Source organism: Andrographis paniculata, unplaced genomic scaffold (assembly GCF_009805555.1).
Source record: "Andrographis paniculata isolate CXL003 unplaced genomic scaffold, ASM980555v1 Contig52END, whole genome shotgun sequence".
Classification (NCBI taxonomy): Eukaryota; Viridiplantae; Streptophyta; class Magnoliopsida; order Lamiales; family Acanthaceae; genus Andrographis; species Andrographis paniculata.
In genome coordinates this window covers 8256054-8270132 of record NW_026137587.1, presented here as the reverse complement: position 1 = coordinate 8270132, position 14079 = coordinate 8256054, and the positions used below count along the sequence as shown (strand labels likewise).

General features: G+C 37.4%; 4 protein-coding genes across 9 annotated transcripts; 2 read left to right on the top strand and 2 right to left on the bottom strand.

Annotated features, from left to right (window-relative positions):
* Positions 1–1398: 1398 nt before the first annotated feature.
* On the top strand, positions 1399–2784 carry LOC127254457 (phenolic glucoside malonyltransferase 1-like). Its single transcript, XM_051279549.1, has one exon. It carries the CDS (start codon positions 1399–1401, stop codon positions 2782–2784), a length of 1386 nt encoding a protein of 461 aa, XP_051135506.1.
* A 1433-nt stretch (positions 2785–4217) lies between these two features.
* Positions 4218–5603, top strand: LOC127254000 (probable glutathione S-transferase). 4 transcript variants are annotated; one of them, XM_051278839.1, is made up of 3 exons: positions 4218–4511; positions 4655–4988; positions 5059–5603. In XM_051278839.1, exons 2-3 carry the CDS (start codon positions 4662–4664, stop codon positions 5398–5400), a joined length of 669 nt encoding a protein of 222 aa, XP_051134796.1. In that variant the 5' UTR covers positions 4218–4511; positions 4655–4661; the 3' UTR covers positions 5401–5603. The 4 variants fall into 4 exon arrangements, with proteins under 4 accessions (XP_051134796.1, XP_051134797.1, XP_051134795.1 ...); XM_051278840.1 differs by having other exon boundaries at positions 4219–4511; positions 4672–4988; XM_051278838.1 differs by having other exon boundaries at positions 4219–4511; positions 4651–4988.
* A 159-nt stretch (positions 5604–5762) lies between these two features.
* On the bottom strand, positions 5763–9091 carry LOC127254281 (uncharacterized). Its single transcript, XM_051279307.1, has 4 exons — positions 8642–9091; positions 7774–7982; positions 6903–7010; positions 5763–6662 (listed from the first exon to the last, which is right to left on the bottom strand). Exons 1-4 carry the CDS (start codon positions 8964–8966, stop codon positions 5967–5969), a joined length of 1338 nt encoding a protein of 445 aa, XP_051135264.1. The 5' UTR covers positions 8967–9091; the 3' UTR covers positions 5763–5966.
* A 136-nt stretch (positions 9092–9227) lies between these two features.
* Positions 9228–13842, bottom strand: LOC127254280 (uncharacterized). Of its 3 annotated transcripts, none has more exons than XM_051279304.1 (5): positions 13683–13842; positions 12236–12662; positions 10918–12142; positions 10667–10813; positions 9228–10033 (listed from the first exon to the last, which is right to left on the bottom strand). In XM_051279304.1, the coding sequence occupies exons 2-5, from the start codon at positions 12284–12286 to the stop codon at positions 9411–9413; spliced, it is 2046 nt and encodes a 681-aa protein (XP_051135261.1). In that variant the 5' UTR covers positions 12287–12662; positions 13683–13842; the 3' UTR covers positions 9228–9410. The 3 variants fall into 3 exon arrangements, with proteins under 3 accessions (XP_051135261.1, XP_051135263.1, XP_051135262.1); XM_051279306.1 differs by having other exon boundaries at positions 12236–12598; positions 13683–13837; XM_051279305.1 differs by having other exon boundaries at positions 13554–13700.
* Between the last annotated feature and the right edge of the window lie 237 nt (positions 13843–14079).

Sequence of the window (14079 nt, the reverse complement as noted above, 5' to 3'; positions counted from 1 at the left end):
AAATATATTTTGATTTTTAGATATATATTAAATGAAGTTGAATTCAAATTCTATTTAGATATATTTCAATTTATCTATTTAATCAACCCTTCTTATTTTCTATTTATAGATAAAATGATAGATCTTAGGCTAAAGTATAATCTATACTTACTTTCTTTTTGGGATGTCATAAAAAAAAATAAAATTAATTTTTTAAATAAAAAATTGTTACACTTTTATATTTTTTTATTATAAAAGAAAAAAAAAGTAACAAAATTATATTTATTTTTATTAAAATTTATATCCGATCAAATGAACACACTTGCACGATGAGACGGAGGGAGTACAAAATAAAGACCAACTTGATGCATGACATAAGGATAGATAAAAAAAATTAATGTGATTTAAATAAATAACTAAAGTACATTTTTTATTATATATATAAATGATAGATAAATTTTAAACAATGAGTATTAAAAAAGTAAAGATAAATTTTAAAATATAAAAAAATCTTAATTTTAAATTACCATTTACATTAAAGTTCAAAAAATAAATTAAAACACAAAACTTATAAACCAATCACTTGTTAAAATTATGCAAATTAAAATTTATGTTGAGTTACACAGATATTTTAAAATTTTCAAAATTATTTATTTACAGTATAATTTTTTTAAAATAACTAATAAGTTACATCAAGCACAAAGCATAGTCGCTTAGTAATGTTGTCCTGGCATAATACTTGAATGACACGACACACGAGCATATATATATAATAATTTTTTTTTAAAAAAAAAAACAATATATTTATAGATTTTTTTTTTTGGTTCATATTCTTAAGAAAAATATAATTATGATAATTTACATAATTATGTTATTACAATTTATATCCGCAATATAAAATATATTGAGAAAATCATAATAACATAATAGTAATATGAATTGTATTGACATAATAAAAACTATATAATAAGATTATTTTAGTAATAATATAACTTACTAATAATATTGTATACAGTATACGTATAATATTATCAATACATAAATAAAATATAGTATAACAATACGAATAATATTGACGTAATAATTTTTAAAAATAATATAAATTTAAAGTATTCTATATTTATATTTTAATTAGTAATAATATAAGTTATGCTAGTAATATTGTATCCATATTATATTTTTTAAACAATGTGTACATAAACAAAAAGAAAACGAGATATAAAATGTGTACTTGTGATGGTTCTATAATTTAAATTTTAAAAATAATACATTTAATAATTATTTATTAAATAAAATTATCAAAATAAATTTACCAAACCCATATATATATATATATATAATATTATGTATGGTATATGTATTGTGTGTCTTCCCCTCATAGCTAAGCTAGCTGCTGTGTTCTTCAACTAGATCCCTCCCATGGCGGAAAACCTAACCGTACTTGAGCGCTGCAATATTCAGCCATCAGTGCTGCCGGAGAACCAAACTCTGCCCCTCTCGCACTTCGACATGGCTTTTCTCTTCTTACATCGCGTTCAGCGTCTCCTCTTCTTCGAGTACCAATGTTCCAAATCCCAATTGCTCGAAACTATCGTCCCCAATTTGAAAAAATCCCTAGCTCAAGCTCTCGCCCATTTCCCCCCACTCGCCGGAAAAATCATCTGCCCGCTCAATTCCGGCAGGCCTTTCTCCAGAATCATCGCCGGCGACTCGGTTTCACTCACAATCGCCGAGACCAAAACAGACATTACCCAATTCACCGGAAACCACCCCCGGCTTACCGACGACTTCTACATTTTTCTCCCTCAACTCCCCGCGGCAACGCGTATCGAAAACGACGTCGTTTTTCCGGTCCTGGCTCTGCAAATAACGCTTTTTCCCGGGCGTGGTCTCTGCTTCGGCATCACCAAAGACCATGGCATCGGCGACGCGAGCTCCATCGTCCGATTCATCAAACTCTGGGCCGAAATCAACCGATCCAACGGTGGAGATGCGATCGACGGAAAATTCCTGCCGGTGTACGACCGGACGGCGGTGGAAGATTCGGAGGTTTTGGATCCCAATATCTACTGGCAGAAAATCAAGGCAACGCGGCCGAAAATGACGAACATGGCGATCACTTTTCCGGTGAACAAATTCCGTTCAACTTTCGTCCTGTCGAAAGACGATCTTCAGAAGCTCAAACTCTACGTCCTCAACAACTGCCGTCCCGGTCTGCACGTGACTGCGTTCACAGTCACGTGCGCGCTCGTCTGGTCTTGTTTAGTGCAAGCCGAGGAAGCATCGGAGGCCGTCGGCGCGGAGGTCGGCGAATTCTTCTACTGCGTGGTGGATTGCCGGGGGCGGATGCAGCCGCCGCTGCCGGCGGAGTATTTTGGGAACTGCTTGGTTTACATGGTGACGGAGACAGTGAGGCGCGGGTTGGTGATGGGAGAGGGCGGGTTCGCGGCGGCGGTGGAGTTGATCGGAGGAGGTTTGAAGAAAAGACTGACGGCGGCGAGTATTCTGGAGGGGGTGGAGGAGTGGCCGGAGGAGTTTGCGAAACGGACGAATGTGCGGTCGTTGGGGGTGGTGGGTTCGCCGAAGTTCGATTTGTACGAGGTGGACTACGGGTGGGGAGGGGTGAGGAAGTTCGAGCAGATGACGATTGATGGGGTGAGACAGATGTCGGTGAGTAAGAGTAGGGTTTGTGAAGGAGGTCTGGAGATTGGGCTGTCGGGGAAGAAGGAGACCATCCATGCATTTTCTCAAATTCTTACAGACACCCTTCACAACCTCCCATCCGATCCTCTCTTAATTAATTAATTAACTAACTAACTCCTAATTAATTCTAATATTATATTATATTATATTATATTAATTATTACTTATTAGTAGTAGTAATTGATTGGAAATCTTCAGTCTTATTGCTGCTGCTTGTACCCTATCCCTTCTCTTGTTTCCTATAATAATAATAATAATAATAATAATAATAATAATAATATCCATGCATACTATATATGGTACTATTTTTTCTAATGAGTGTTAACTATAAACTAGACGTGCTACAAATAAAAGCTACAATTAATTAATGCCAGCAGCATATATATATGCAATGTAATTAAAGATTGTAACTATATATTTGGAGTGTGCCTTGACCATTGGGTAAACTGTCAAGACGAGTGCAAATCAGGCTAATCAAGAAAACAGACAAATTGAGGTCAATCCTTACAAACCGATATATTTGTATACATTAATGACGGAATTGATATTTTTATTTACATGTCGTTTCTTTTTTAACATATCTATCTATAGAATCATTTTAATTTCACTTTTTACCTTAACCCTTTAAATAATGCTCCAAATTAAGTCCAAATCCTCTCTATAATTCTACTAGCTAAGTCCATTTAGTCGGAGGGTTGTGATCTAAACATCAATTCAACATATAGTTCCATGAGTAAGTCAATTGTGAAGCCCTACTTTAATTGTAGAAAAGATGAAGCAATCCAAAACTCCTCTTGTATATATAGATACAAAATATATGAGTGTATGTGAGGGACAGAGATTAAAAATATTCAAGAATACATGCCATGTTTGGTTTGTGTTCATTTCTGTATTTTGATCTTAAATTTTAATTTAAATAGTAATTCAATGTAATACTTCATATAAATAATAATAATAGCGTATTTTGATAAAAATGAAATCATAAATCAAAACAATTGAAAATAAAATAAAAATCTCAATGAATTTTTGTTCTCTTTTAATTTCTAATTACTTGAAGTTAAAATTCAAGTGATCTCATGAAATATATATTGTTGTTGTTTTTTTGTTTTATAAGTTTTTATTAACTTTGTTTTTATAAGGGTTTTAAAATTTTGGTGTATATTTTTGTGAGAAAATAAATAGTTGATGGAATTTTTTTTATCATGATTTTAAAAAATGGGTATGTGAATAAACACATACTAGTATTTTTCTAATGGAAGCTTCCTTATTAATTAAGAAACTACCACTTGATTATTATATATATATATATATATATATAACCCAAGTTTCAACTTTGGCATGCTTAGTTATGAATTGATTGAATATATATTATTATGTAATGAATTGATTAGTGTAAAAGATGTAGTAAACAAATAAGCGGTTTATGAATAATTGAGGAGTGTTTGCAAAATAGTCATCTTTGATGAGAGAATTGCAGTGAAAATATATTTTATAATACTCCATAAAAGAAGACCGATAGATCAATGACTGACTGACTTGTTCTTAGACAATTAAAGAAATGATATGATGAGATGAAAAATTGTGTGTGTTGGTCATTGTTATTCTATAATTCACAGTTGATCACATTCCACCACCACCTCCTCCTCCTCCATATATATATCGACTAATTCAATCCTAGCTAGCTAGCTAGCTTTGACCAAACTCCATCTCCTGAATCTCTATACATTAATTATATATAAAGATGAGAGATTAGATCATCAGTTCATGTTTGTAGTATTGATGATCTGAATTACTTCAGTTGACTTGAGACAACCAACCAAATAATTAAGGTAAGGGTAAGGGTAAGGGTAAGGTTTTCGTTTGATCTGCTGCGTGAGTTTAGGGTTTATAACAATACTACATATATCCTATAAATGGAATTTGAATTATTGTTGTTGTTATTTGTATTAATGAATTAAACTGATTAAGCAAGCAATCGCATGGCGGAAGATGATGATGAGGTGGTGGTGCTGGGTGGGGTTTACAGCTTGTTCTCGATGAGGGCTAGATTGGCTCTGTCAGTGAAGGGCATACCCTACCAGAACAGGGAGGAGGACTTGTCCCACAAAAGCCCTCTTCTGCTCCAGGCTAACCCTATCCACAAGAAAGTCCCTGTCCTCATCCACAACGGCAAGCCTGTCTGCGAGTCCCTCATCATCGTCGAGTATGTCGACGAAGCCTGGAGGGACCGCACCCCTCCATTGATGCCCTCCCATCCGTACGACAGGGCCCAGGCAAGGTTCTGGGCAGATGTTGCAGACAAGAAGGTAATTATCATATAGTCAATCAATTTCTGAACCAATAACTAACTGAAAAATTGGAGTTAATGAATTGCAGCTGTTTCCGGCGGGAGGTAAGCTTTGGACGACGAAAGGGCGAGAGCTGGAGGCAAACAGGAAAGAATTTATCAGAGTGCTGAAGCTATTTGAAGCAGAGTTGGGAGAGAAACCCTACTTTGGGGGCCAGAGCTTGGGGTTTCTGGATGTGGCCTTGGCTGTTTACTGCACCTGGTTCCAGGTCTTCGAGGTCTATGGAAACTTCCGAATCAAAGATCACTGTCCCAAAGTGGCTGCCTGGGGGAACCGCTGCATGGACATGGACACTGTCTCCAAGGCCTTGCCCCATCCTAATGACCTCTATCAATTCGTCTCCGCCCTCAGGAACACATGGTTCGCCTAGGCCTACCCTCTACCTACCTAATTTTATTTTATTTTTAGCACCTCTTACCACCTACTACGCCAGATCATCATCCATCTCGTGTCTGTCTGTCTGTCTGTCACTCGTGTTTCTAAACGAATCCAACTTTTACTTTCATTTCTTTGTCTGTTGTATATCTGTCTTGTGTATTCATCTGTCGTGTAAATTTGTGGTCATTTGATCGGATACCGATCCGAGAGTGAATAATAATTATTATTATTTTTAGAGTAAAAAAAATATATATAAAAATATAATAATTTTTTACTTAAAAAAATATATTTTTTAATAATAAAAAAAAATAAATAAATAAATAAACATAAATTTAAATAACGAAATGAGTATAAGATATGCAATTCCATACAGCAGGCACCGTGTCATAATTAATTAATTTCAACTAAACAAATTCAAAGTCCAAAAGAGTGGCATATATATATATATATATATATACCTGTGGTTTTTTGTCGTCTTTCTGTTTCTTCTGCACATTCTTTCGTTGATTCAGTCCTGAATTGAGTAGTGCAGCAGCATAAAGCACAAATATCCAAAACTCACTCATCATCATCATCAGCAGCATCGGTAATTTTACTGCCGTGGCTTCTCCTTCTCATCACCTGCACTCGACTCACTCGAAAAAACTCCATTGCTCTTTTTTTCCTTCTTACAACACTGTAAGGACTGTGCACATCGCCTTCTCTTACATCATCTTCAACTGTATTGCCGCCCTGATCTTCATTGTCGGGCTTCTGGTGACTCCTCCAGAATGCCTGCTGCGTCCCACAGAGATGATCAAAGTAATAACACGGATCGATATGGCATGATGCGGAGGACACAATGCCTTTGATGTTGATTGGCCGGAGAAGCTCCACAAAGTCTTTGATCTCAGAGAAGCATGAGTGAGCAGAATATGGGACGACGTATATGTACTTGCCATATCTTTTTATGCTTCCTTCTTCCAAGCTTATTGTATCATTGCTGGAATCGTCGTTGGAAGTTTGCGCCGTCCTTTCCGAGCAAGAAGAGGAACCAAAAACATTCACACTTTTCTCCTTGGCTTTGGCTGGCCATGGAAGTCCAGAAGGCATGATTCCTATCGTGCGCCGGGTTTTGTTCAGTCCTTCAAGTGTTTCGGTGGTGAAACTGTAGCGAGGGACAGCTCGAACTCTTGTGACTGTGGTTTGCGTGGTGAAATTGGAGCGGAATCCGAGAATATGCATTATTTGGAGGCGTTCGGGCCAAACCCAAACCTATGGTATAAGCAGCAGTTAGCTCATGTTGTATACATGGAAAAGACATCAAGTAAGATACGCACAAAAGGTAAATATACTGAATAGAATCAATGATCATATCAAAGTGTTCATAAATAACAGGTTTGGATTCAAGACCATTAATGTAGTCAATTAAATAATTTGTTAGAGCTAGAAATCGAAAGGATCCTATTTTTTGGCTATTAATCTTCACAGCATATAACAGAGTGCAAGGCTTACCTTTATGTTCAGTGTTCGTGATATGTACAGCAGAAGATCTTCTTTTCCCAATGAATCAATTGCGATTATGACATCATGATCTGGATGGGAGGTGATTATATCGACAACCTGTATCAGCCACAATATGTTGCTGATCAATCTTCTCAGAATAAATGAAGGTATGAGTGATGGAAAGGTATTCTCACTTTCAGCAGCTTAAATTTCAGCCTGCAATTCGAAACCCTTCTCTCATGAAACATTTGTCCATTCAACAACGTATGCAAAACAAATGTGTCTCATGGCTGAACAAGGAAACTGAATGAGGATAACTCTACAACACTAGTGAATAGATCTTTTAGCAAAAATGCACATGGCTTCCCCATTTCTTGAGAGTTGCCCCAAGAATAACGTTGTAGGCAACTTTTAATTGAATCATGGAACTATAAAAAAAAAGTGCAAACCAAAGCAAGCCACCTCTTACAGTATGGGCCTTAGCTCTTTACCATCCCGTATGCCTTTGCAGTTTCTAAAGTGCAAGTCAGCAAGCAAAGTAAGAACACTCAAATGTTCAAAAAAAAAAAAAAAAAAAACAAAGAAACCACTTCGCTTGCTTGAAAAATAATTTCCAAGCGCTTGATTGAAATACAAATAAATCTAGTCACTTGTGATCTGTAAGCTTGAATAGTATAAATAAGTACAAATTCCTGGATTAGAATTGTCCACGCATATCTATAACACATGAAAAAAGCATGACAAATAGCTACTCATTCAAGCTTACAGCACAAACGGCTTGTGAAAGATTGATGTTAAGGCAGTGTAAATAAGTTTTTCCAGCCCATTGACCATTGGCACAAAAAAAAATAAAAAAAAATGGATTTCTGCATAGATATACCTGCTTGGAAGCAACTTCACGGGAGGGAAATGAGTATCTGGGATTGCAGTAAGTATTATCCAGGTGCAATGTATTAAGCGTCCTTTTCTTCAGAGAATCAAGTAGCATGGTCCTTCCACTCTGAACTTCATTTCCAGCAGCTTCCCAGCGAAAATCCCCAGTATAAAGCATGTATCCAAATTTGCCACGGAACAGATACATAACAGAACCTATTGCGGAAGAGACAAAAGGAGATGAAACTACAGTTGGATGAAGATAAATGCATGAAACAAGTATAATCCATTAATGTAACCACAATAACATTATTGTGTAGTATGACCACAATGTGGAACAAAACTGGACAACAAGAAATAATGCTTTTGATTTCATATTAATTAAAATGATAATGGTACAAACTTCATAGTTCTGAAACAGGACAATAACTCAACAGATTAAAATGAATCATTTAAGTAGTAAATGAAAGACTATGAATCTGGGGGATGCCATGAATGCCTGCTAAAAATAAGACGGAAGCTTATTGAGAGGGTATAGAACATGAATCTCATATCCCCTTTCTTACCGTTATTAGAATCAAACCTTGAGAATGATTTTTGAAATTTCAGTAAACATCTAAATCCTCAATACAAGTCTGCAACTAACGAAAATTCTTAAGAAATCACACTGTTCAACGGTATACAGTCTACTATACAGAAAAATGGCCTCAATATCGGAATCTAAAAACTCCAATTAACGACCAATATACGCAGCAAGGAGACGCGCCACAACAAAAGCGAGACAACTTCGCTGAGAAATTGCAGCAAACACCTCTCATGCGTGCAAAAAACACAATCCAAAAAAGACATTCAACGGTTATAGAATATCCGACTACCAGGGCAATGGTGTGCGTCAATGGGCTTGACATAGACTTGGGTGGGAGCTCCAGATGATGGAGTGGTCAAGGTAATGGAATGCCAGGATCCGACGCGGAGCACGCGGAGGAGCGATAGGTCGAAGTCAGGGAACTTGCAGGGGAAGAGGCGGGAGGTGAGGCGGGAGCAGAAGAGCAAGCCGTGCTTCCAAGCGGAGGAGAGGCCGACGGTGTGGTCGGCGTGGAGGTGGGTGAGGAAATACGCCTGGCTGCCGGAGCTCCACTTGTCTACCGATATCATTCCACTCTCCATTCCTCTCTCCGGTCGCTCGCAAGAATTTCCCATCAAAATATATATATATATATATATATATATATGTTGGAGGGAATGGAATTTTTGGGCGGGATTAAAACCTATTTTATTTTTGAATTAATGAGATTGAACATATTTCATTAAGAAGGAATTTAAGTATAATTTGAATTAATGAGTTTGAAACGACGCTGTAGCATATATGACCACCCACAATATTCAGTAAAAATATACTACAAATTTTGAATAAATCAAAACTCAAATTATAGTAAGATAGATAGTAATACACTACTAGCATTCCAGCATAACAGCGAGACAATTAAAGCATTAGTTCAAAGTTCAAACCAATTCACATACAAATCACACGCTAAAACACACCACAGCGCCACATTGTTGCATCATAAAACGTACCAATTATTATTCTCCAGACTTTCTTTCACGCCAAACGAAAATCAAAAGGAAACAAAACAACCTCAGATTTCAAAGGGCTCCCAGGTTGCCCTCGCTTCGACTTCTGAGTATGGAGAAATCCCTCCTTGCACTAACCTTCCTGCTGCCAAAGTCGGGTAGTGCATAGCCCTGTGTTGCCGTCTTCATCCCTGTTGGGGGCCTTTGCCCGTGCCTGCTTCTTGTTGGTTTTGTTGATGTGGATAATACTTGACTCTTCCGACCATGGGTGGATGACGACACCTTCTGTGCAACAATGCCATGGATTCCCTTTCTTGAATTCTTGACTTCCATTTGGAGACCCCGGTCGATTTGGTGAGCTCCGATGCTCATTCGAGCTGACCTATCTGCTGTGTCCTTTGTGGTCCCAACTTTGAGGGATTGTCTGTTGTAGTATCTGAGCTGAGGGAGGATACTCAGCACGTATTTCTTTAACTGATCATCGCCTACATTTTTCTGTGCAGGGTTGCCTTCTAGGCTGATGGCCTGAAGACAGCTATAGTTGGCTGCAAGTTGACCAAGACATTTTGCTGTAGATATCTTGTTGAAGCGAAGGTCCAGCACATTTAGCTTGAGCAGGCGGTGGAGTCCTTCGACCTCACTGATCTTGTTCCCGGCTAAGTACAACTCTTTGAGAGAGGTACATGATGCAAGACCTTTCAAACAAGTAAAAACAAAGTTCATTATCAAGACAGGATATTCAATGTTTGATAAATTACCCAAAACTGGTAGAACCATTGGATCACTAAGATTAACACCTGACGGAACTGGAAAAACATTTAAAACAATGCAACCCAAGAAAATACTGAACATAAAAGGCTATAGAAGTTTAAATGGATCCAGCATAATATTTCACGACAACCAATACCACCTTAAAGTTAGAAGATAAATGGAACACTCGTTAAGTTTTTACAAGGATGCCCATTATTTGTGTCCTGATAATAGTCCTAAAACATATCGGAGCTTCCCAAGCAGACAAGATCATGCATGCAAAGAAAATTAAGTACAAATCGCCAATTGCAGTCCAATAAAGTTGCTCACTTTTACATCTATAAACAGCTTTAATCAATTAAACCTCATTTCATTTTAGTTACACTTAAAGAAGATACCAATGCTAGAAAAATTCACTTGAAGATTACACATCTTTGTGAGTTCAACTACAATTGCCAGTTTCACAAAAAAAAAAAAGTGTAATAGGAGTAGTTGAAGGAAAAGCAAACCTGACAAATCATCCATTGCAATACATAAGGGTACAGTGATTTATCATGCTTTATAATGAGAATCCATACCATGTCCAATTCTTAGTATTCGATTATAGCTCAGGTCAAGTACGCGAAGCCGTGTAAGCTCTCTCAATCCTTCAATGGTGGTGATATTGTTTTTTGAGAGGTTCAGTATGTGGAGTCCTCTAGGAAGTGCACCAGCAGCAATCCTCACTGTGAAATTACAAGCAGATAAACAAACAGGTCAGAAAACAAAAACTAAAATCTAAGATCGAAACACAGAGTCTAGACGAAGAAAAAAAGATAAGAAAACATACCTATTGCATTTCCAGATAAGTTGAGAGCTTTGAGGCTCGTGAAAGCACTTAGGAAAGGGATGACAACAAGCCCAAGATTTGTTAGCTGGGCTGCTGTAGCCGAGGCATTCAAAGAAGAGATGTATCTTTTTGCCATTTCCATTCCAGGGTTAACCTTGGCTTCCATCTTTATGGGTGCAGTATCATCTGATAAACTGTTGCCTTCTGACAACATTGTATCATTGCTTGACAAATTTTCAGAAGATTCCTCCAATGGCTCGCATTCCTGAAGGTCATTAACCCATTCCTCAATTCGTTTTAACTTAAAATCCTTAGCAGGCACTTCTTCCCAATGCTGATATGAAGTTACTTCTTTGGAATCTTTCTCCATGTCAGCAGCTTCCAACATGGGAATGACCCAGTCTTTTGCAGTACCAACATAATCATAACTCTCATACATGCATTCAGCAGGACTTTCACCAATGTTCTTCTCTTTGTCAAACATTGTATCATCTCTCTCACGGCATGGTGCCAGTCTGCTTGCTTCATGAGTTATGCCTTTCTTTCGAGCAGCTAGAGCACTCAGATCGTCAGCAGATCTAGATGAAGTTAGAAATGAGGTGCATCGATAAGGAGAGCCCAACCTAGGTAGAGAACTGGATTTGGCTATAATAGTCCGACCATAAGGTGTGCAATCACCAGAACCAGTGTGCTCGACCGAAGCAACCACACCAGACAAACAGGCATCATCCTTCTCAGTACCTTCTTTTTCAGATTTTTGAAGATCTCCAATTGAAAATATGGATGTGTTTTTTGGGAAATCAGAATCAACCTGAACAGAATCAGATGGTACAAGCTCCTGGTTGTCAGTGCCATCGGGAACAGCAAATTCTTCAAATGAGAAACCATGCTCTGTCTCTTCTTCATCTGAACCATCAACAGCAGAGGCTCTCCCTTGCCAATTCAATCTGCTTCCTAGTGATTGGCTTTTTTTCATTTGAGCATTATTCTTAGGAACCACACTATCACAGTCAAGGCTCTCTTTGTACTCTAATCCCTCAGACCTGCAATCTCGCTCAGTAGGAGAAGAGTTGGTCTCTTGATCGGCAATATTATTGGCAATTTCTCCATCTTTCAAGCATGGGTTGTTTTCAAGTGCCACAGAAGGAAAATTATTTAAGGACTTGTTTTCTGATAAATCTTCCATCGTCTTCTGCATTGCTTCAGTCGATAGTAGAGAGGTTTTCTGATCACAAAAGAATATATTGATCAGCGACCACTGAAAGTCTGGAAATCAAAAGGCTAATTTGTGTGTTGAATAAAAGAGAGAATAGCTAACCTTGTGCTTTTGGGTATGAATGTGAGCTGGAAAGCATGAAAATCTAACCATCCTTACAAGTAGATCGGATCACATTTTCACATAGATATATTCAACCAAAAGGGTTGCCAATACTCCTATTCTACTAAACAACATTCACATAATTATGAAAATGAAATGAGATGCAGCAACTGATGTTTATGGGGGCTCAACTAAAGCAGTCCTTAGCCGTAATCAAGGGATAACCCTTCTGTAGCACGGCACAACCTCCAAATATGCGATGATCTTGATCTCCTCAGAGCACATAATAATATAATGCACTCGTTATCACCCCACACCTGCTTATAGGTGCGAGAAACCTTTGGTGTCGTTGTATCTGCCAGACTGAAATAAAAGCTATTGAAACAGTGAGAGACCAACACCAATTTCACATGTGATGGACAAATTCCTGACAAGGAGAGAAAAACAAAACAAATCCCATCAGAAAGAAATAAAATAATTGCGCTGCTAGCAAACTCATCTTCATTGAGTGCACATCAAAACTGTTTTTCTAATGTATTTAAGAGCAAAAAATTTCACTTCAACTAGCTATTTAACAACCAGAAAAATTGAAGTGCTCAACCTTTTTTCCCTTAGAGATTGTTAGTTTAACTTTACAAAAAGTAATTACAGAGCACAACACATTGATGTCCTACCACCAATATGATCGTAGTGAATATCCACCAAGCAATTACTTTTGGTTCATAACAGACTAGGATACCTAACACCAATACATCACTTGAATGGTATCTACATCAGCCAAACAACTAGTACTTTAGTTCATGACATTTGCTAAAGTAAAAGAAACTACTTTTCCACCAGATTACCAATTAATCACATGATGTAACACGAGGCATTATAGTCTAATGTCAAAACGTGCAAAAATATAGCAAAAAAACATAAAGAGGACAAAGCTATTTATCACTACAGTTGTAGAACTCGGAGCACCACCATCCAAAAAATCATAATTCGCAAAACAGAGACAAATACATTGACATGCTAACATCCATAAAGAATCCATTAATCAAGCAATCCCAATAACAACAATCACCGTGACGTGCCAGTATATTCATCCAATCATCATGTGTCCTCATTCTAATAACTTTTCTTGCAGACTGACGGATCCAACTCCCGTCATCAAAGACAAATTCATAAAGAAAAAGCCATAGGTCATATCGCCAATCCTAAAAAAAGTTAAATCACACGCCCAAACCCACACATCATTCAAAAAACAACAGGCAAACCAATCAATCAGACAACTGTCCAACAAAAACACAGAAAACATAATAGCACAAACAACCTTCTGTAAAGCCAGATTGCCCGAAGCATACACGAAAACCTCGCGCGGCTAACTAACCCTACCCCAACCCCGCGCCGCATGTAACCCTAATTACGAAAAATAATAATGTGAGTGGGCGGGCGGGCTGACCTCTGGATCAGAATTATATAGAGACGAAGCGGCGGTGAAGTTCTAGGGATTGGGCGAATCCAGATTCGTCGAAACACTTGTAGATTTTGCAAATCGTCCTTGGTTCAATGGTGTGATTGTTTTATGGGAAAAAGATATGTGGCCACAAGAGCATAATTTTGTGGTCCGTTGAATTTTCTTGTAGCTTGGATTTGTTGCCTTTGACCTAATTTTGAGGTAACCCTTTTTCACCTTTAATTATTCTAATCATTATTAAAAATTTGTTATAGTTGGAAAAAAAAATCAGCGTCCTAATTGTATGTTTTGGATTTTAAGTCTAAATTAATACTAATATTTAATCCGATAACAATATATCTTTTCAGGGTTGGTGGTTTTAAATATTTTTAATATATTATTT

What these genes read in the sequence shown, in the direction of transcription:
- LOC127254457 (XM_051279549.1), top strand. Translation starts at nt 1,399, where the DNA reads ATGGCGGAAAACCTAACCGTACTTGAGCGCTGCAATATTCAGCCATCA.
- LOC127254000 (XM_051278839.1), top strand. Translation starts at nt 4,662, where the DNA reads ATGGCGGAAGATGATGATGAGGTGGTGGTGCTGGGTGGGGTTTACAGC. An exon ending in CAGATGTTGCAGACAAGAAG is followed by an intron (nt 4,989 to 5,058) that starts GTAATTATCATA and finishes AATGAATTGCAG; the next exon opens with CTGTTTCCGGCGGGAGGTAA.
- LOC127254281 (XM_051279307.1), bottom strand. Translation starts at nt 8,966, where the DNA reads ATGGGAAATTCTTGCGAGCGACCGGAGAGAGGAATGGAGAGTGGAATG. An exon ending in TGACGCACACCATTGCCCTG is followed by an intron (nt 7,983 to 8,641) that starts GTAGTCGGATAT and finishes CTTCCGCAATAG; the next exon opens with GTTCTGTTATGTATCTGTTC. An exon ending in GTGAAGTTGCTTCCAAGCAG is followed by an intron (nt 7,011 to 7,773) that starts GTATATCTATGC and finishes TGGCTGATACAG; the next exon opens with GTTGTCGATATAATCACCTC.
- LOC127254280 (XM_051279304.1), bottom strand. Translation starts at nt 12,286, where the DNA reads ATGGTTAGATTTTCATGCTTTCCAGCTCACATTCATACCCAAAAGCAC. An exon ending in TTCATACCCAAAAGCACAAG is followed by an intron (nt 12,143 to 12,235) that starts GTTAGCTATTCT and finishes TTTTGTGATCAG; the next exon opens with AAAACCTCTCTACTATCGAC. An exon ending in CTTATCTGGAAATGCAATAG is followed by an intron (nt 10,814 to 10,917) that starts GTATGTTTTCTT and finishes GTAATTTCACAG; the next exon opens with TGAGGATTGCTGCTGGTGCA.